Source organism: Mustela nivalis (assembly GCF_964662115.1).
Source record: "Mustela nivalis genome assembly, chromosome: 3".
NCBI classification, from domain to species: domain Eukaryota; kingdom Metazoa; phylum Chordata; class Mammalia; order Carnivora; family Mustelidae; genus Mustela; species Mustela nivalis.
Genome location: NC_139022.1, coordinates 56,472,314 through 56,494,186, shown reverse-complemented (window position 1 = coordinate 56,494,186; position 21,873 = coordinate 56,472,314). Strand labels below are relative to the sequence as shown.

The window sequence follows — 21,873 nt, the reverse complement described above, 5'->3', positions numbered from 1 at the left end:
TTTAAAGCCTTCTTTTTTTTGTTTTTAAAGATTTTATTTATTTAATAGAGAGATACACAGTGAGAGAAGGAAGACCAGCAGGAGGAATGGGAGAGGGAGAAGCAGGCTTCCCGCCGAGCAGGGAGCCCGATGTTGGGCTCAATCCCAGGACCCTGGGATCACGATCTGAGCCGAAGGCAAATGCTTATCGACTGAGCCACCCAGAAGCCCCCAATCATCTGCCTTCTTACATGTTGTGGATTCTTACTCTTTTCTCAAGATAACTTTATATAACATGTGTGATGTACAACTACCTGCCTTGTTGATCTGGGATACTCTTAATCATCTATACATACCATTAGCAAAACTTCTTTTCTTTCTTATTTATTAGGTAAAATAGAAATATAAGCAGAACTTCTAACATTGTTTATCCTATAAACTGGATTGTTTCATATGCCTCATTTTGACTATTGCTCTGTCAGTCAAGGCAGGCAAGATTATCTGATAGTCAACAGAACACATTCAAGTCTCAGCTTTAATGCAACAATTTTACTGCTTGCTCTTATGAACCTGGCTATGCGTCAGAATGTCTCTTCATGGCAGTTATTCTTGACTATGTGCCTTAGCAGTCCTAGATGAGAGAGATCCCATCACCCTATAATGTAATAACTGGAATGTTCAGTCAATTCCCTAGAGAAAAAGTAAGTATTATTACTATTTTTGTTTTTTAGATAAGTTAAAATGGTCTTAATTTTCAATATTCATTCCTATTTAATTTGAACACTTTTCCACATTTGTTATTCATTTATTTATTTATTTATTTTTTTACAGATTTGCTTATCTGAGAGAGAGAGAAGGAGTGTGCACACTCGCAGATGCATGGGAGCTGAAGGGATCAATAAAAAGAGGGACAAGGAGACTCCATGCTGACTGCAGAGCCAACATGGGGGCTCAAATCCAGGACCCTGAGATCATGACCTGAGTGAAATTAAGAGCCAAACACTTAACCAACTGGACCACCCAGGGCTAGGAACGGGATTTGGGGTGGGTTTCCACCATCCCCTTATATGTTGCTCACAGCATTTAAACTATACAAACAAGGGGTGCCTGCGTGGCTCAGTGGGTTAAGCCTTTGCGTTTGGCTCAGGTCATGATCTCAGCGTCCTGGGATTGAGCCCCGCATTGGGCTCTCTGCTCAGCAGGGAGCCTGCTTCCTCCTCTCTCTCTGCCTGCCTCTCTGCCTGCTTGTCATCTCTCTCTGTCAAATAAATTAAAAAAACAAAACAAAACAAAACAAAACAAAAAACTATACAAACAAGGTGGTTTATGCCAAACACCATTTTTCCTTTAGAATCTAGAATTTTGGTACAAGCCAGGCAGTGGGCACCTTCGTGACTAGCTACCAAAAAAAAAAAATCCTAGGCACTGAGGGGCACCTATGTGGCTGTTGGTTAAGCATCTGCCTTTGGCTCAGGTCATAATCTCGGGGTCCTGGGATTGAGCCCCACATTGGGTTCTCTGCTCAGTGAGGAGTCTGCTTTTCCATCTTACTCTCCCTCTATACTCTCCCTCTCTCAAATAATAATTAAAAAAAAAAAAAAAAAACGATTAATCTTAAAAAAAAAAATCCTAGGCACTGTGTCTCTAATGAGCTTCCCTGGTAGCACATTTTACATGTGCTTGCTTTAATTCCTTGTTGACAGAATTAAACATGTCTGGCTGTAATTTTTGTTTATATCAGTACTCTGTTTAATTATGAAAATTTTAAGATACGCCTTAAGTGTCATAGTCACTATTCCTTTTTTAGAATTTTCATATATATTCTTGCCTGTATATTCTTTCAAGTTTACTTTAAACTGTAAAAAGGTGAGGGCAAGAAATAAGCTCCCTCCTTATTAATGCTGATTAGAAATTAATTATATAAATTACTGTGATTTGGGAAAAATCAATACCTTTCAATATTGAATATTCTCATTCATAAACATGATATATTGTCAACTCTCCCTCTATATGTCAATCATATAATTTTTTTTTAACGATTTTATTTTTAAGTAATCTCTATGCCCCATATGGGTCTTGAACTTGCAACCCTGAGATCAGGAGTCATATGCTCTATCCACTGAGCCAGCCAGGGACCCCCAATCATGGAATTTTTAAGCTAGAAGTAAACAAGGATTATTTGGTCCAGTTTCCTCATTTTTAGTTTTAGGAAACCTAAAGACAGATTTATAATTATTTACTTGCACAATCAACATAAAAATCTTGGTCTCTTAACTGCCAGTCCAGCTACCTTTGTGCTATGCAATATTAAACTTCAATTATCTGTACCAATTTATATAAACTTACTAAGAACCCTATAATGAATGCATAGGTGTGCGTGGCACTGAAAGTTTAGTAAAATATGCTCTTAGACCTAACTAATTATTTGTCTTACCTCATGAATGAACTCTTCTCTTTGGTCCATTATTATTTTCTGAGGCGGTCCATATAAGAAAAATATATTGATAATAGCTTTAGAAATTTCTGATGCTGAAACATCACAGAGAGGCAAAATCACAACCCATTTTGTGAACAAATCTGTCATGATTATAGTATAAACATGACTTCTGTTGCTTGCATGAAATGGGCCCATCAGATCAACAGTAACTATACTCCATGGATTTTCCACCTTCAGAAGGTGCTGTTTCGGTGCTAGAATAACTGTATTTTTTGCCACTTGGCAATGCTGACAGGCATATACCTATAAAACAGGCACACAATAAGAAAAAGGATATACAGATGTTTATATAGTCAACATAATAAAAGCAGTCTTATTAAGTATGAAGTTTTTATTAAAATGGCTAATAGTTACTTTCTGTTTTGAAGGAGAAACCGTTAGACTATTCTCAGAATAGAATAAAACCTTCTGTTCAGAATAATAAGCAAGTAATTACTTGCTATTACAATCCAGTGACTACTTTAAGGGGTCTTATTAACATAGAACATCACTCTAGTTTACATTCAACAAATATTTTTTATGTAAATAAATATTTAAAAAAATTTATTATATCAAATTTATTATATTTTTAAGTCAATATCTGAATATATAATAATTTCTATAAGCAAAAGATTTTTGATCTATTCCAATGGTATTTACTAAAACATGATTTTATTCAAAAAATACTTAGAGATGCCAGAAATTCCTCAAGGTCCCAGGAAAATAGAAAGAACAAAAGCAAAGCCCATGCTGCCATGGAGCTTTTAATGTGAGTGGGATGAGAACTGATTAACATATGGATGGTGCCAATGCTCAGCATATTTCGAGAATTCCACTTTGGAAACCACTTTCAGACCAACTTGTGAACAAATATTTTATAAACTCTCTTTGCATAGTTACTTTTAATCAGAAGTTTTATTGTCCAAATTATATATTAGCTTTCATCATAAATAACCTCTATTTCTAAAAACCATATCCATTCTCAAATGATAAAGATCTGACAAAGATCAAAGAAATGTGTGGCAGGTTCTAAAAGCAAATACAAATATTGAGGTCTACCTGCACAGACAACAAACTGATATTACAAACAATATTTAAACGTTGCTTTAATTCTTTACACCTGAAGTGACAATCTTCTTTATAATTATTAAAAGGATCTCACATAGACACCAAGTCATATAGAGTACACTAGAAGGAGTAGGGATCAGATGACCTACCAGTAAAAACACCAGAATTCCTAGGGGAATATACTTTAAGAAGCTGAAGGTTGTAGTAAGTTATAAAGTTACAAAACTCAGACTAATGTCATCATTTTCACAACTTGATTTTGACTTTAGTTGGTTTTGGGTCTCTGCCATATTTGACATTTTCTACATCAAGATGAGATATGCACAAAAGATGACAGAACACACTGGACCTGACTTACAAACAGATTCTCCTTTTGAGAAGAGATTAAATGATGGCCATTAAAGAGGTAATCATTTAGTCAAAGGAATTTCACCCCCATTTGAATTCTGCCAAGATAAGAGTTCAATGATGAAAATCTGGTTCTAAATAATCTATTTTAATATGCTATTTTTCAAAATTTTAAATACTGTTTTATTTCAAATTATGCTTCAGTGATTCTAAAGGAGAATTTGAAAACCTGATCTCTTTTTTATTTTGAGGGGGGGTAGGGAGGGGAAGCGGGAGAGAGAGAATCTTAAGCAGGTTTCATTCCCAGTGCAGAGCCTGAAGTGGGGCTCTGTCTCACAACCCTGAGATCATGACCTCAGGTGAAATCAAGAGCTAGGCACCCTGAAGGAGAATTTTGATGGGAAATAAAACTCCTTTTAAATGTTTTTGTACAAACACTACCCATAGAAAAAGTACTTAACAAGAGGTAATCTCCAGAGTAAATCTGAAGCAATAATGAATTCTGGATATCTACTACAAAGATACTATTTAAAATATTCTTAATATGTAAGCCATACCCACTGTTTGACATCATTGGTCACAGAAGTCCAATAATAATTGGATTCCACTAGAGTAAGGGTTCTGGATATGCCATGATGAGCTCCAGTGTCATTTTCATGGCATTCTCTTAGGACTTTCTTTTTTTCTTCTTCTGAAACAATTACCAAACGGTTTTGTTTTCTGTCTTTTCCAACATAAAAGAGCTTTTTTTCTGGAATAAATCATAACAAAAAGATACTATTGCAATTTTTAGAGATCAATATAGTTTTAAGATAATCTAATCATGGCCTTATCATCAAACCATTATGGTTTTTAAAAATCTTTTTCCCTCTGAGATAGAATACTTATTTGTAATGATGCATACATACAACCTGAGAGGGTCTCAGCTGTTATGTTTGCTTGTTATATAAGAGGATCACTAGTTGCTATAATTTTGTAGCTATCCGTACCAGTGGAGCTAGTTTGTTCACCAAAACATGTGATAACTACAGGAGTATGAAATTATCTTTTTATGGGAGTACTCAAACTGGAAAAATACTTGCAGGCACCCCTTAAAAATGGCATGAATTAGCAGATGAATTATGTATAGATAAGCAACTTCTGGAACAGAATTTTCCAAAATAGTATTTCAACATAACTTACATTTTTATAAGCAATCACACTGTTAAGTTTTTCTAGATTTGAACAGGCGGTGGGATGTGCAAAGCAGGAAAGCAAGAGAACCTTTATCCTTAAGATAGTTCTCTGCTTTCTTCTGGAGGGTACCTGAGAAGAATCCATAGCTGGAAAGCAATTGAGGTGGGGAAAGAATCCTCTCTCTCTCCAGGGTGAGTACATACTCCAGTATGAGCACATACTCCAAAATACAGCACTAAGTTACTAGTGTTTAATGAAGCATATGCTGAGTGAAACATTCCTTCCTTGAATTAGAAGGTAAGCAACCTAAGGGCAGGAACCTTATCTACCTTATTCATCCATGTATTATCCCTAAGGCCTAAAATGTGATTGACACACAGTAGGAACTTGGTAAACATTTGCTGCATGAATGTTTAAATAAATAAATGAATGAACGAATCATAACTTTACTAAGAGCTAAGAGGTGTACTTATGAAGTATAAAGGAGTTACAGGACTGGATATACACAGAGATATGAGGAAGTATTTATATATTATTTTAAAGTCCCCTGATTTTGTACCTAGAGGAAAAACTTCCATTAATTAATAGCACCAACATTCATTTAGTCCTCTGGCAACCTAACTTCTGGCTTATTTCATTGCAAACGTCTCTTTCCTTTGAAGGAAGAGAAGAAGGAAAAATTACCATAATCTTTCAACATAAATTGTCTACTGCCTTTCAAATATTTAATCCATTCAGGGGGATTAGGTATTCAAAAATGAATGTGATCCTGAAAATATCTGATGGCAGAGGGACCACAGAAATAATTACAGTAAAAAGTCAATATTTTCATATCAGCATCAAATAAGCTCTTCATCAATAGTGACATAAGTGCTAGAAAATGCCATTAAAGTAGGAACTACCTGAACATGAGATGTTAATTCAAATGGGTGTTTTTTATTTTATTTTTTATTTTTGCCATGGTTATCATTTTCTATGATTTAAAGTCCTTTTCATGCTTACTTATATTCAGTTAGCTTCCCTGGAATTTTTATTTTGCTTTTGACTGAGAGTCATCATCAACTGCGCTGGTAATTGTTAAACAACAACCAGTTACTGCAGAAAATTCTCTGAATTCCGCAAAGTACACATAGAAAATCATCTATACTAACTCTACACTTAAGATCTGGGGCATACATGTTACCTTTGTTTCTTTTCTTTTGCTTTCTTTCTTTTTTAGAGACAGAGAGAAAGAGAGTGTGTATGAGCGGGGGTGAGGTAACAGGGAGGGGGAGACGGAGAGGGAGAAAGAATCTTAAAGAGGCTCCATACCCAGCACAGAGCCCCACACCGGGCTCCACCTCAGGACCCTGAGATCATGACCTGAGTCAAAATCAAGAGTTGGATGCTTAACCAACTCAGCCATCCAGGTGCCCCAGTGTTACCTTTGAAGATAAATTTTTTTGCTGCTCTTCTTATGCCACTTCTTTCACTTGGTAGTGTAGTTGGATGGTATTCACCAGTTCGTTTATAATATGCAATCTGTTTAAGATGAAGGTCACCATTTTTTCCACTACGGACCATGATGAACCTAGGTAAAGGTATTTAAAGATATAATTTGAATGGTAAGTTCATTCAGTTGCTATTTTGGTTCATGCTTCTGTCACATTTCTGCTTATATATGATTGAACATTCCCGGAATATTATCTGTGATGGAGATAAATATAGTACAGAAAAGGAACTGTGTGGTGTATACGAACTAAAATATTCAAAAGCTATTTTTGAGATACATCATAACACATTATCTTGTCTCCTTCCATGTGAAAAGAAATGCTGAAAATTTTCCACATACTGGGAAAAAACAAAATAAATGATTACACTTCAAAAAGTTTTGCATAAAGTCTCTCACTACCATCAATCGAAATCTTAGTTACATAGAATGGTTCTGTTGTATGACATTTAAATACGTGATAGGTTATAAAGGGAAAAAATGGTTTTTTTTTCCCTTCTTTTTTTAAAGATTTTATTTATTTATTTGACAGAGAGAAATCACAAGTAGATGGAGAGGCAGGCAGAGAGAGAGAGAGAGGGAAGCAGGCTCCCTGCCGAGCAGAGAGCCCGATGCGGAACTCGATCCCAGGACCCTGAGATTATGACCTGAGCCGAAGGCAGTGGCTTAACCCACTGAGCCACCCAGGCGCCCCTTTTTTCCCCCTTCTAAATACATTCATGGTCATTGCAAAATGCAAAAAAAAAAAAAAAAAAAAAAAAAGTCCACTCAGGTAATTTATGAAAAAGATCTATTTTGGAAATGTTTAAATGATAAATGACAGAGAAGATATTTAGTTATGCCAGATCTCATATACTCTTCTGAACTACGTATAAGCTGCTTTTTCTTGAACAGAACTGATTTTTGGTCCTGTACATACTTTATCTATGTTATAAAGAAAACTCTGGCCGTACCAGCAAAACCAAAACAAAATAAAATTTGTCTATTTTAGACCATAAATTATATAGGAAACCATTAAGTTAAAAAAAAAAAAAAAAGCCCCTTTCAGATTTTTAGGTGAAAGAAACTATTCTATGCAGATTATTCTGTTTGCCACCACTCCCACCCTTCCAGATCAATCTTTTGGCCTTTCTTTCCCTGCTACTGTGCCCTAAGAGACTGACCCTTGGAAACTACACTTACAGTTTTCTGATTAGGCTTGCTCAGTGGGAGGTGCCAGGAGGCAAATCAGAATGCAGAAGCAGTCAGGATATTTATTTATTGGTTTAGATTGCAACCCTCTGCAACTACTGCTTCTGTAGAATAGCCCATCTTCCATGTTTCTAATTCTCACTGCAAGTCTATAACATCATTTCCTCTTTTCGCTAACGCAGGAGCACTAGTCCATCATCATGCCCTGCTGTTACTAATCTCAGGGTACCATGCGGATTTCTTTGACCCTGTTCTTTGGTCTTTTAAGTAGGAGCTTCATTTAATTTTCTTCAGATTTCCAGGAGAATGTATCTTCTGTTTCTTCCCCCCCTCCCCAGATTTTATTTATTTGATAGAGAGAGAGAGAGAGCGCGTGAGCATGCATGGGGGGGGTAGGGAAGGAGAAGGAGAAGTAGGCTCCCTGCCTAGCAGGGAGCCCAACATAGGGTTGGATCCCAGGAGCCTGGGAACATGACCTGAGCCCGGAATCATGACCTAAGGCAGACGCTTAAGGACTGAGCCACCCAGGTGCCCCATCCCCCATCTTCTGTTTCCTACTAGGACTATAACACAGAAGCTTAAAATTTTTAATTCTGAAAACAATACTGATATTTTCTGATTACTAGAAGATCTAATGATGAGTGTACAAGAGAGTATTACTGCAGAAAGAATGTTAGAATAAAAAAGAATAGACTGCCCAGGAACCTATAGCTTTAACAGTCTATTAAGTCCCTTCTCCTATGATATAGTATATGACATAACCATCTTTCCGATCTTTTCATAACTTCACTGAGGATATCAGTACATTTATAATATCTCTTAGTCTTGGGTTAGCATAAAGAGTAACCTATTTTATGGTATATATAAAGATTTCTTCAACATGACACAAAAAACCACTATTCTTAATTAGGAGGAAAAAATTATAACAAATTGTACTTCATTGAAATCACAACCCATTCAAGAGACATCTTTAAGGAAAGGAAAAGATAATCCACAGACTGGCAGAAGATATCTTTAATATGTATATCTAACAAGGGACTCATACTCAGCATACATAAACAACTGCAAATCAAAAAGAAATGGATAAAAACCCAACTCAAAAAATAAAAGTAAAATCTTACACGGCACTTTAAAAAAGAAGATATCCAAATGGTTAACAAGCAAGTGAAAATGTGCTCAACATCACTACTCCAAAAGAAAATTAAGAAGTCATGATTTCTGTTAACTACACACTATCAAAAGGGGTAAAATTAAAAACATAAACAATGCCACCTATAAGAACAGGTAACAAATGAAACACTTATACATGATGGCAGTGCAAAACGCTACAGCTACCTTGGAAAAACTGAGTCTTCTAACTTGTCTACAGTAAGGACTTGACCAATCTACTTTTGAATTTATACCCCAGTGAAATGAATACATGACTATCAAAAGACGTGTAAGAAAATGTTCATAGACTTTTTGTAGTCAGAATAACCCCTAATTGGAAACAGTAAAGGCATGGAAAGATTTTACTATGTATATACTTAGCCCTTGTCCTGTGGCTCTGTCTTCAAATTCCATCATGCTCTAAATCTTAGTTCTTTTCAAACTCTCTTAGGTGAAGTACCATTCCCCCTGACCCCTACCACCCACTCCACCTGTCAAAGAAGACCTTGATGCCTTTACCTTAATGTCACCCTCACTACAGTTTTCCCCCTGCCGAATGATTCTGGCAAACTTCCACTGTTCATCAATTTTCATTTTAGGGAAACTGGTGAATCAAGTAGGGAATACAGACTATGCTGGCCTACCTATCCATTTGCCTGCCTGTCACTCTAGCTCTGTATTAAACCTCCTCAACTCTTAAACCAACAAGCAAAAATCATTTATCCTATTTTCAACTCCAGGGTACACTGACACAAGCTCTTCCATGTCCAAGGGAGAGAAAGAACTGCCCTGTCTCATTTTACTTCTTAAAGATTTTATCTTTAAGTAATCACTACATCCAACATGGGACTCAAACCCACAACTCTCAGATCAAAAGTCACATGCTCTGCTCACAGAGCCAGCTAGGCATCCCTGCCATTTCTCATTTTAGATTAAATCGCTAGGGTCTATATTGTATAAAATATATGACCAACCCCAAATTATGGTTTTCTATGAGTGGCTTTTGGAATCAACAATGTTCTAAATCATCTAAAACAGAACCTTGAAACATCCCATCCTAGACAGCTTCTGAGCATGGTATTTGGAAGAAGACATGATTTATACAAATAAGATAAAATCCTTTAGTGCCTTCCTTTCAGAGATCAGTAAAGGTTGCAAAACCTGAAGGACCTTAAAAAGAAAAGGGAAGAAGCATTTTCAGGCCTATTAAAAAGCCTCCAGGAGCAAAACCAAACTTGCACACCTTATGAGAAAATACAGATCCCATAACACAGAGGGATATGGGTAATTGTAACTGGTAGAAAAAAAAAAAAAACTGGCTATTGGACAACATGAATGTCTCCATAAACTACAGTGATGTCCATTATTTTCCCCTTATACTTAAAAACTTCTACCTTTTAAGTTCCCCCAACTGTCCCCTACAATTCTCCAGGGTGTCTTAGTCCACTTGGGTTGCTCTAACAATATACCATAGACTGGGTATCTTATTAACAACAAACATTTATTTTTCACAATTCTAGAGGCTGAAAAGTCAAAGCACAAGCTGGCAGATTCAGTGTCTGGTAAAAGCTTGCTTCTTGCTTCATAGATTACATCTTTGCTTTGTCTTCACATAACAGAAGGTGCTGGGGAGCTCTCTGACATCACTTTTAAAAGAGCACTAATTCCAGGGTGTCTGGGGGCTCTGTTGGTTAAGTGCCAACTCTTGATCTCAGCTAAGGTCTTGATCTCAGGGCTATGAGTTCAAGCCTTGCACTGGGCTCCACACTAGGCATGGAGACTACTTAAAACAACAACAGCAGCAGCAGCAGCAAAAATGAAAGGCACTAATTCCATTCTTGAGGGCTCCATCCTCATGACCTAATCACGTTTCAAACACATCACCTCTTAATATCGTAACACTGGTGGTTAGGATTTCAACATACAGATTTGCAGGAGCTGGGGTATGGGGGAGAGAACACACAAACATCCAGAAAATCTTTACTCTAATTACTCAATATAAGATAAAGCCCTTAGTACATTTAAGCATCTATGCTATTAGGATACTCCTGGCTGTCCTACCAAAATACATGAGCAAAGATTCATGTTCAGAAAGTCTATTCACTAAAATTAACCTTTCCACTTTCAAACCCTTAACTTTTGAAGAACTGAAAATACATCAACATAGAACTTTTGCTCCTCAGAGCAAGTACATAGTACAAAAGTTCAAGGAATAGAAGAAATCAATAAACAAAATCTTGAAAACTGAGTTCTCTGAGGTTTTTGGCTTTGTTGTTTGTTTGTTTGTTGTCAACATTAAGGTAGAGTGGACTCTTCTAATAGTGGAAGACATAAAAATCAGAAAATTTCCACATATTTTTGTATTTCAAAAGTGTGTTATATAAGGGTTGGCTGTCTTAGTAAAGAACAGAACACTAAAGGGGTGATTATTTGACAGTTACCTTGAAACTTAAAAACTATTCATTGTCCTAAGCATATTTTTATCTTCCAAATGAATTATTAGACAGAGTAGACACTATTAGAGACTGCCCTTGGCCATCTCCACTGCTTACTGACAAAGTCTGAACTATTTAGCCAAGCATCTACAACCTGGCACAATACAAGCTCACAGTTTCTCCTCTCGCCTTCTTTATATACCTTTGCCCACATCCCAACCACTCTCTGTACCTTGGTTTATGTCACCATTTCCCCGTGAATGGTTTATCCTTCCAATTTTATCTGAGTAAATCTTTTTTTTTTTTCCTAAGATTTTATTTATTAGAGAGAGAGAAAAAAGCAGAATTCCCACTGAGCAGGAAGCCCAGCTTGGGCTTGATTCCAGAACTCAGCTATCATGACCTGAGTCCAGGGCAGATGCTTAACTAACTGAGCCACATAGGTGCCCCTACCTGATTAAGTCTTAACCATTTTTCAAAATAAATCTCTTAGCACCTCACTGAAGCAAGCCTTTCATGATGTCTGAATCTGAAGCGATCTCAACCTCTCCTGACCTTTGTACCACTGAAGAACTTCCTATGTTTTACTCACTACTGCAGTTGTCAGGCCTTTCATCCACGTAACTTTTTATTTGTTTATTCATTTACCAAGTCCTTAAATCCTTATATGCACTAGGTTATGGGAATACAAAGCTAAATAAAAAACCAAAAACCTTTTGTTCTTTTATTTTTTTTAAAGATTTATTTATTTATTTGTGAGAAAGAGAGAGAGAGAGCAAGAGAGCGAGAGGAGAGAGAAGTTGAGCAGGAGCAGGGGGGAAGGGGCAGAGGGAGAGAATCTCAAGCAGAAACCACCTCAGCACGAAGCTCATTGCAGGGGCTTGATCTCATGACTCTGAGATCATGACCAGAGCTGAAATCAAGAGTCAGATGCTTAATTAACTGCACCACCCAGGCGCCCCAAAAAACTTTTGTTCTTTTAAAGGCAATGTTAAGAAAGTGAAAAGAATAATAACAGCTGGGAGAAAATATTTGCAGTATACAAATATAATAAAAAACTTGTATTCAGAACTTATAAATAACTCTTATTTCTTTCAAGTTTTCATTTAAATTCTAGTTAGTTAGCATATATGGTAAATTTGGTTTCAGGTGTAGAATTTAGTAGTTCATCACTACATAGAACACCCAGTGCTCATCACAAGTGCCCTCCTTAATACCTACCCTCCTCCCTCCATCAACTCTCAGTTTGTTCTTTATAGTTAAAGAGTCTCTTATGGTTTGCTTCTCTCTCTTTTTTTTCTTTCCCTATGTTCATCTATTTTGTTTCTTAGATTCCACATATAAGTGAAATATGGTATTTGTCTCTGACTTATTTTGCCTTGTTTAAATCTCTAGCTCCATTCTCATCATGGCAAAGAATTTGTAAAGAATTCTTAAATCTCAATAAGGTACAAACAATCCAACTTAGAAAATGGGCAAAAGATTTGAACAGACCTTTCATCAAAGAAAATATGACTTGCGAATAAACACATGAAAATAAAATATGCTCAACACAATTAGACATTTAAAAAAACAAATAGTGTTAAAATACTGCTATACATCTATCAAAAAGGCCAAAAAAGAAAAGAAAAGGAAAAAAACTAACAATACTAAGTACTACCAAGGATACAGAAATCGCTGGTGAGAATACAAAATGTTACAAACATGCTGGAAAACAGTTTTAACTCAAGAGAAATTAAAGTATATATCCATACAAATGTGTATGGGACTGTTTCTAGAAGCTTTATTCCTAACCGCTGAAATCTGAAGACAAACCAAATGTTCAGCAACTGGTGAGTGGATAAATAAATCATGGTAGATCCATATGGTGAAATACTACTCAGCACTGATAATGAGCGAACTAAAAAGATACTTAATAGGGATAAATCTAAAAACCATAATGTTTTTATGCTAAAAAGTCAGACACAAAAGGCTCCATACTATATGCTATTATTTAAATGACATCTGAAAAAGCCAAAACTACGGGGGCAAGGAATAATTTTTTTTAATTAAAGGAGAATTTTTGGGCGCCTGGATGGCTCAGTGGGTTAAGCCTCTGCCTTCGGCTCAGGTCATGATCTCAGGGTCCTGGGATCAAGGCCCACATCAGGCTCTCTGCTCAGTGGGGAGCCTGCTTCCCCCTCTCTCTCTGTCAAATAAATAAATAAAATATTTAAAAAAAGGAAAATTTTTAATTAACTGCAAAGGCAATTTTTAAGAATTGCAAAACATTTATACAATGCTTTACTGTGATGATCCTCACTACATCCTATGAAGTAGGCACTAGCTGTATATCCACTTTATAGGTAAGAAAATAGAGTTTCAGAGAGAGTATCCAATTTGCTCAAAGCAACACAGTGAGTGGGGGCACTGACATCTGAGCCTTGTTTTCTGTTGTTTCAAATTTTGTTGGCTTTTTTCTCCCTGCTATGCTAATAACATCATTACTGTCGATCTCAGATTTCATAATACTTGGTTCAGGCCTCTTCTAGTGAAGTTGTAAAATTATTTTGTAATTAATAATTCAGAAAGTCTTATTCACTTTTTAAAAATTTTTTATTTTTCATAAACATAGAGTATATTTTTATCCCCAGGGGTACAGGTCTGTGAATCACCAGGTTTACACACTTCACAGCACTCACCATAATGTCTTATTAATTTTTAATGTTTATATCATTTCACATAGTTTGGGACACAGTAGACATTCACGTATTTGTGAATGAGCTAAGAATTATTTGCCACTCCTCATAGGAAAGATAGCAGTGAATTAAAAAAAAAAGAGCACATGTTCCAAATGTAATTGTTATTGCACTTAGGAAAACACTACTTCTCTTACATATATATGGCAATATAAGTAGGGTGTGTCTACGAAGTCATGGCTTTCAGGAGTCAAAATTTGTGGTGTATGAGCTACCTAAGCTTCAGTAATCACATATGAAAAAAGAAAATAATACTTATTCTTCCTTTTTCATAAATATCAGGATCAGTGAGATTAAGCATTTGCAAAGTCCCTTGGCAAATGGTAATTCAACATATAATTATTGTTAGAGTATTTATTATCATTCATATCAAACTGTTCAAAATAATAGAAAACTCTTTTCTCAAAACCTCTATCTACAAGGAAAAAGATTTTAAAATCTCGTTTTCACTAATGGTGATTAATGTTTTATGGTAACGTTTATGTTTTAATGCTAACAAGGAAAGCCAGAAGACTGAAGAGTTGCACACTTTGTAATGATTATAGTCTAATGTGGTTCACAAGCTTAAATACATAAGAAAAATCAGTTCACAAAAATGAAAATCATCTAAATAGGTTAAAGTTTGCTGCTAATATTTGGCATTAATATACAGAAATAATACAGGCTTTAAGTTGTAGGAGTAGAACAAACATAAATGAAGTAGTTTCCCATATCCAAATATTAAACAAAAGTATCATTTACAAGGGAGAATTAGTGGTTTAAGTTATAAAAATAAATATTAAGCCTTCTTTAAATAGCCCTTATTTTTAAGAATTTGTGTTAAATAAGTACTTGTGTATTAAAATATGTAGGGATGATAAGAGGAGGTGAAGGTGGCTGATTACAAGTTCTGATTTTGCAAGAGGAACTGTCAGGGTCAAATCTGATTAAGCTTTAACGCTAGGTCCCTAAGACAACGTCAAATAAAATCAGTAAGTAGTTGCGTAAATATTTGTTACTTAATTCCTTTGGTTTTTATCTTGCGTATGCAAAAACTAAGGCAGTTAAGTATCACTTTAAGTAAGAACTGGACAAAACCCATCAAGGGCAACGACTTAAGTCTCCAAAGAGTTGTCACATGCATGTGTTCCAGCTTAAAAACTTAAATTTTGCAGTATTTCAACATATTCAACATACTGACTTGTGATCAGAGTTTTTACTTCTGATTTAGTGTAATCTTTGAGAAAAAGAGGAACACGATTTTTGGGGGTCAGGTCTAAGAATGGGAAAACTGATGACACCGGAACACTTGTAATCGGCTTCGCTTCAACCTACAAGTTCGTTGAACCAACATGCCCTCCCTTCCAGAAGCAGACCCACAAAAGTCACGTGGGATACACGAATTTCCATTTTGGAACACTATTTCTCTACTTTGGCCCAGAAACGCTCATTTGAGGAGAACTCACACGGAGGTAGTGTTCTTTTCCTTTTAAACTACACTACCGGACTAGATTCTCCCCCGAACTCGGCGATTTTCCCCCGCTAAAGGAAATTTTAATTTGGGGGGGCACGAGGGCAATATCCCAGATCAATCGACAACGACGGTCAAGGCAAGTGGGGAGAATTCTCCGGAGTCCGCCAACTGCGGCAGGTCAACCAGCTCGCGGTCTCGGACGCTCCTTTGACTATCGGAGAGGAGAGCATGTCCAGCGAGTCTGAACGACTCGTTCATCAATTCTTAAGGGCAAGGTCCAGCTACACTTGGCCTGACCAGCCAAACGATCTGAAGCAAACCTCGGTCCCACAGACGAAGCACCACCCCACGCCCAACTCCAGAACTCGCCCCTTTTCAAGTCAGCTGGCGCGGGACACCGCAACGCCCAAGCAAGGCCCTCTCTCCTCAAGAGCGCCTGCGCAATCTCCGCGGTCAATTAAACCCGTCCTTAAACTAGTCGATGCAAGTGGTTTCGAAATTACTGTCAGGGGATGCCGCACTTAAAAAAAAAAAAACAAACAATACCTCTAACAAAGCATACCGGAACGACCACTCACCGAAAGTGGTCCTACACACAAACGACAGGATTTAAGCTTCCTCTCGCGACTTATCTGGTGCTGCCGGAAACGGAACTACCGTGCCTTTTGGGGGGGGGTGTGTGCTTATGGGGGCCGGGCAGGCCGTTTGGCACTTGCCGGAAAGCGTTCCGCCCGGTGAGGTTTCTGTGTGAGACCCGAGGCGGGCGGGGAGAGGCGTGACCCACCGAGATAAGGGAGGTGGTGTAGTGCCTTGCAGTACCTCTGTGTGGCCCTACAGCTGCTACTGGAGTGAAAGACCTGCGTCCAAGCTAACAGCTGGAGTCTTTCGCGGACCGCTTGCCTTCTGTCTCTGGGATTAAAGGGGAAGCCGAAAGCTGGGAAGGGCGCGGCTCTCTTCTGCAGCTTGCGTGGCTGCTGCAGCGGTAGCAGGTGAGGACTCAGCCCTGAGGAGAACCGAGGTGCCGAGCTCGGTCACCCGAGGCCGCTGCTGGGCAGTTAGTTGCTTTGTCTTCTGCGCTTTGCGGAGCTTAGACACGCGCTCTTCCCAGGGGCGTGTGCCAGGGCGAAAGGCGGCGTGGGCGCGGAGGCGTGACCCTCCAGCCCCGAGGGTCTTTTTCGCGTCTCATTTTCTTCTCTTCCGCGGTTGCCTCGCTTCTGTATTCCTTGGGCTGGGGAGACCAGACCTTTCAGAAGAAACCGAAGGAAACTGCCGAGCGTCCGTGGCTGGTACTCCAGGCGGAGGGCTCGCTCCTCCAGAGTAGGCAGCCTCGAGTCTGGGGACTGAGGTGTGGGGAGGGTAGCGACGGCTGTTTTGATTTCCCTCCCTCAGTCTTGACCCCTCTTCTCCTCGCCGCCTGCCCCCCCTCACCCCCCCCCCCACTTCGGAAGAACCGAAAGGCCCTTGCGTTGCAGCTTTTCCAGAGTAAAAACGGAGACGGCAGGTCACCGCCTCACCTGATCAGTTCGAGTGGGCTGCACCTCGCGCGCTTCGAGGGAGAAGGACCGAGGGTGGGGACCTCAGGATCGCATGGACTCGGTTCTGGACGACTTCTGGGAGTTGGCGACCTTTGGATTCCTGTGGGTGATCCTTGTTTTGCTTCAGTGTGCTGGAAGCCTTAGATGGGGGAAGTAGGAGGAAGCGTGGCTGGCTTTAGTACCCAGCATCTTTTTGCCCTAGCCTGGGATAGGGTATTGTTTTGCTATTGAAAAGACTTCAGTGAAAAATACAGTTTTTGTTTCAGGCGGTTGCCAGTAACTGAATTTTTTTTTTTTCTTTTCTTTAGATTTTATTTACTTATTTGACAGAGATCACAAGTAGGCAGAGAGGCAGGCAGAGAGAGGGAGGGAGAGAGAGAGGGGAAGCAGGCTCCCTGCCGAGCAGAGAGCTCGTCGCACGGGACTCAGGGCTGGGATCATGACCTGAGCCGAGGGCAGAGGCTCTAACCCAGTGAACCACCCATGCGCCCCAGTAACTGAATTCTTAATTGTGCCAAGTGCTTTACGTATTTTCTCATATACTTCTCTCAACAATCCCATGAGTTATATTACAGTATTATTTTCACTTTACTGAGCTAGGTTCTGAGACTGAGAGAGGCCACTTAACTTGTCCTAACTAAAACCACTTTTGTTACTAGTAAACATTTACGCTTATTATTAAATGTGTATTAGAAACCACATTTATTAGACTCCATAATCTGTATTCTTAATTATACTACTTTTTATTTTGGGGGGGGAAGATTTTATTTATTTATCTGACAGACGGAGATCACAAGTAGGCAGCGAAGCAGGCAGAGAGAGAGGAGGAAGCAGGCTCCCCGCAGAGCAGAGAGCCCCATGTGGGGGGCTCGGTCCCAGGACCCTGGGACCATGACCCAAGCCAAAGGCAGAGGCCACAACCCACTGAGCCTCCCAGACACCCCTATCTTACTCTTGTCTTACCATTATGCTTCTTTGCTTCCAGTTTCTTCACTAATATTTTCAGTGGTTGAAAGTATTCATTAAAAAAAAGAAGAAAGTTTTCATTAAAAAAAAAAAAGAATTCAGTATGCCTATTTATGTGTCTTATGAAATGATCTCTGTCCTCATGCAGCTTCCATATTGTGAGGCAGAAATAAATAGTTCAGAAACCAAAAGACTAACTGCAGCATGGGTTTTTTTTGAAAGCAGACGACGAAGCTAATGTGCAGAACCTTCAGAGTTGCATGGTCAGATCTTGCTGTTTTAGGTTTTAAACTTGTATGACTTTTGTGGTGGTTGTGGTGAGGTTATTACACTTAACAGTTGGTGGGACGTTTATTGATCACCCACATAAGTGCTCTGCACCAGTTAAGTACTAGGAATATACAGATAAGGTCCTTGTTCTCTAAAAGCACCGGCACAGCTACGTATACATAGTATTAGGGAACTACTAATTTCCTAAGTGGAAATGATAATTGGTTATATAGAAGGATGTCCTTATTTTTAGGAGATGCATACTGAAGTATATAGAAATGAAGTAAATTGATGTCTATAACTTTCAAATGATAGAGCAAGTATATGTGTATATAAATAGAAAGTAAATATGGTGAAATGTTAGCAATTGTTGGAATCTAGTGGTAAGTATATGAATGTAAGTGTGTAGTGAATCATTCTCTCAACTTTTCCGAATATTTCAAATCTTTCACAATAAAAATTTGTGGAGGAAAAACCTTAACTCTAATGGAAACAGGTAATTGGGGAGATACATCTCAAATGCTGTGGATCATGAAAGATGGGAAAGATGCTGATGTGTATTTATGGGTTGTCAGAAGCATGACAGTTGTCAGAAAGGTGTTTGTTGAAGACTTTGCAGTTGTTTATTCAAGGAGGAATTGGAACTTTCAAGGGCAATAGTGAATTATAAGTAGAAGGACAGACAGGCTCAGCAAAAAGATAGTGTATGAATGTTTGAAGAAGGAAAAAAAAATCAATGTGAGGGTTTTGTGAAACTTGGCATGGGCTTTTTTGTATACACTTCTAACTGATGCTTGGCTGCCTTTGCCAGCATGCAGAAGCCTATTTAATAGCCTATTATGTAGCTGCAGTAATAGCGCCTTGGAACTGGAGCTACCATTTACAACAGTACTTGCATTGGAAACTGCTTTTAGGGTTTCAGGAAAATCAGGCTTTTCAAGAAAGGTGGGTTTATGAATACTAGGTATTACTGAGGCTTGATCAGTGGTATCATTTTAAGAATTAAGCAGCTTTGACCGTGGTAGATCTGTTAAAGAGAGGAGTGTTTTTTTTCAGGCAGTAGTGTTCGTGATAGTCTCAAGCAGTGTGGTAAGACTGGAAAACATGTCATGAAGTCTCCAGTGTCAGCCGCAGCAGCAAAAAGGAGTTTCTGTGGCTTCATTACGTGGGTGCTAAGTAGGTACCTTCTAAACTGAATTGTTTGTATTTGTTCTGAGCCAATAGGTCAGGAATCTAGGTCTTAATTATAAGAGCCCGCAAGATAAATAAATAGCTAACATTTACTAAATGCTTACCTTGTGCTAATTGCCATTGTATCTTCATTTTCATTTAATTTGCATAATAATTAATGAGATTTATCCCATTTTACAGATGGTGGCTGGAGTTTCAGTAACTTAGTTAAGGACACAGAACTAAGGACAACTTAACTAAGTTAACAACTTAACTAAGTTAAGGACAGTTATCAGCAAAAGCTATCTACCCAATTTTGTCAAAGTCTAGAGCAGTGCGTCCCAATGTGTGATTTCCAGGCCAGCAGCATGAGCATCACGTTGGAATTTTTAGAGTATTGGGTCCTACTTTGAGACTTTTTTTTTAGTTTAATATTTTAACAAGCCCTCTGGTGATTCTGATATGTGAAGTTTGAGAACCACTTCTTTGAGTGTGGATACTTACTAGCATGGTAGTTTCCAATATAAAAATCAGAGTTGAGCAGTATTTGGTATTCATGAGCAAGTATTTTACTTTAATTTTTTAATCACCAACTGTTTCAAATTTTGTAACACTGTGAAATTTTAATTTAAAGTTTCATAAAGTGAAGCCTGGCTAGGTACGCTAGGGTTTTAATATTTAATAGGGAGTCACCAATTAAACTAGAATTAGATCTTTAGGAAAAAGAGTTTTGGGGGTAGTCTTTGTGGTTCTAACATATAATCCAGCTTCTAAGAATATTTGATCAAATAATCTACTATATTACCAATAAGCAAATGAATTATTTGATATATCGTTTCATCTTGGTAGGTTATTAGTTTTAATATGACTAAGGGAACAGTAATACAAACAGCTTTGGTAAAGATGTTTTGAGATATCACTGTTATATGAGAGTTCTTAAACTGATGTTCATAGGCATCAGTTTATATAGAAAAGCTTGGATGTCAGTCATATAAAATTGTTTGCAGAATTTATTACTCATGTACATGTTTTTCTGAGGAGAAGATCTATAGATTTTATTAGGCTAGCCAAGGAATTTCTGACTTTTAAAAGTTTAAGATCTGCTGTTATAATGAAATCTTGTTTTTATTCTAATTTTATTTTGTTGATTTTTTTTTTGAGATTAGAATGTGAAACAGTTTTGTTTCCTGAACTTTCTAGTTAGTCTTTTAAAAATTGGTTTAATCAAATTTCAGATTGATTTATAGATGCCAGTGGGTTTTAAACCCACATTACACTTTATGGGTTTTTTTTTTTTTTCATTCTATTCAGGTATTCTTAAGTGCATTGCAGAGGTATTTAGCTTTTAATGGAATTTTGTTATAATTTGAATAATTTTCTCATTTGTTAGATATTTTTGGACTTGAAGAATTTAGTGTGTATTTTTGTTATTGTTACTTTGTTATTTTGTTACTATGCTTTTATTTTGAATCAGTTTGTCAAATTGCTGAAATGTAGGTTATTGAAGATTAGAGCTTAATTTTTTATATTTTATGGAAGCAAATGTCATTTCATTTGAAGGTATGCATCAAGTTACTGATCAAGATTTTACAAGTGTCATTTAAATAAATATTTTTGAAGTACAGTCTCCAAAATTAATTTCTTTTATTGCATTTTAGGTAGAAAGATTACTGCATCAACTCACTGAAGCAATAACCTCACTCTTTGTCTTTTAAACTTCATCAACAATGAAGCAATGATATCTGAGAACAGAAGAGCATTTGCCAACTAACTGTCATCACAATTCCAAGTGATTGTATAAGCAGAAACAAGCTGCGGCAGAGCTCTGTCTGCTAGTATAGAGAGAATGGTTTATTTAGAATCAGTTTTAGTATAGTGCTTTATATCTGTATCAAATGAAATAAAAATGAGTGAGGCCCCCAGATTCTTTGTTGGGCCTGAAGATACAGAAATAAACTCAGGAAATTACCGACATTTCTTCCACCATGCAGATGAAGATGAGGAGGAAGAAGATGAGTCTGTAAGTTGTTTTTTTGGAGAGAGAAGACCAGTACAATATAGGCTTCTTGCTAATCAGTGTCAGGGTGAATTAATAGTATCTAAATTGTGAAGACATTTTTGCACATAGAAATTTGTTGGAAATCTTCTGCACTGAAAAAGCACATTGTGTTTCACTAGTAACATTATTGAATCTGTGGTATGGCAAGAAATCCATTAGGGGTCAGATTTCTAAGTTGCTTAATGATGCTAACTTTAATGTCTTTCATGATATGTTCACTGATCTGCCTAGCGTAACACAGGATTGAGTTGAAAACATGGCAAGGAGAAAATAATCAGGGCCATAAACCAAAAGGGTTTCTTGTATACAGAAGTACCTAAAAAGTACATGAAGATAAAGAAATAAGTTGAAGGAGATAATTTTAAAAGTAC

The 21,873-nt window shown here is 37.6% G+C and overlaps 2 protein-coding genes across 46 annotated transcripts in view; one reads left to right on the top strand and one right to left on the bottom strand.

Moving 5' to 3' along the window:
* GIN1 (gypsy retrotransposon integrase 1) overlaps positions 1 to 16,176 on the bottom strand; it is a 28,817-nt gene extending 12,641 nt beyond the window's left edge. The window contains exons 1-4 of one of the 4 annotated variants that reach the window (XM_082723826.1): positions 16,081 to 16,176; positions 6,472 to 6,617; positions 4,429 to 4,622; positions 2,414 to 2,719 (exon numbers count right to left, since the gene is read on the bottom strand). In XM_082723826.1, coding sequence (XP_082579952.1) covers positions 2,414 to 2,719; positions 4,429 to 4,622; positions 6,472 to 6,610 — 639 coding nt within the window. In that variant the 5' untranslated portion in view covers positions 6,611 to 6,617; positions 16,081 to 16,176. Of the gene's footprint in view, positions 1 to 2,413; positions 2,720 to 4,428; positions 4,623 to 6,471; positions 6,618 to 16,048 lie in introns of all 4 variants that reach the window. The other 3 variants (XM_082723824.1, XM_082723825.1, XM_082723827.1) reach the window with 3 other exon arrangements.
* A 12-nt stretch (positions 16,177 to 16,188) lies between these two features.
* Positions 16,189 to 21,873, top strand: part of PPIP5K2 (diphosphoinositol pentakisphosphate kinase 2) — a 78,064-nt gene continuing 72,379 nt past the window's right edge. For 20 of the 42 annotated variants that reach the window (XR_014309793.1, XR_014309794.1, XR_014309795.1 and 17 more), the window contains exons 1-2: positions 16,253 to 16,491; positions 21,102 to 21,463. Coding sequence is in view for 37 of the 42 variants with exons in the window: in XM_082723782.1 (XP_082579908.1) it covers positions 21,350 to 21,463 (114 nt within the window). In the remaining 5 variants the exon portion in view is untranslated. Of the gene's footprint in view, positions 16,492 to 16,521; positions 17,140 to 19,329; positions 19,454 to 21,101; positions 21,464 to 21,873 lie in introns of those variants that run through there. The other 22 variants (XM_082723776.1, XM_082723769.1, XM_082723762.1 and 19 more) reach the window with 11 other exon arrangements.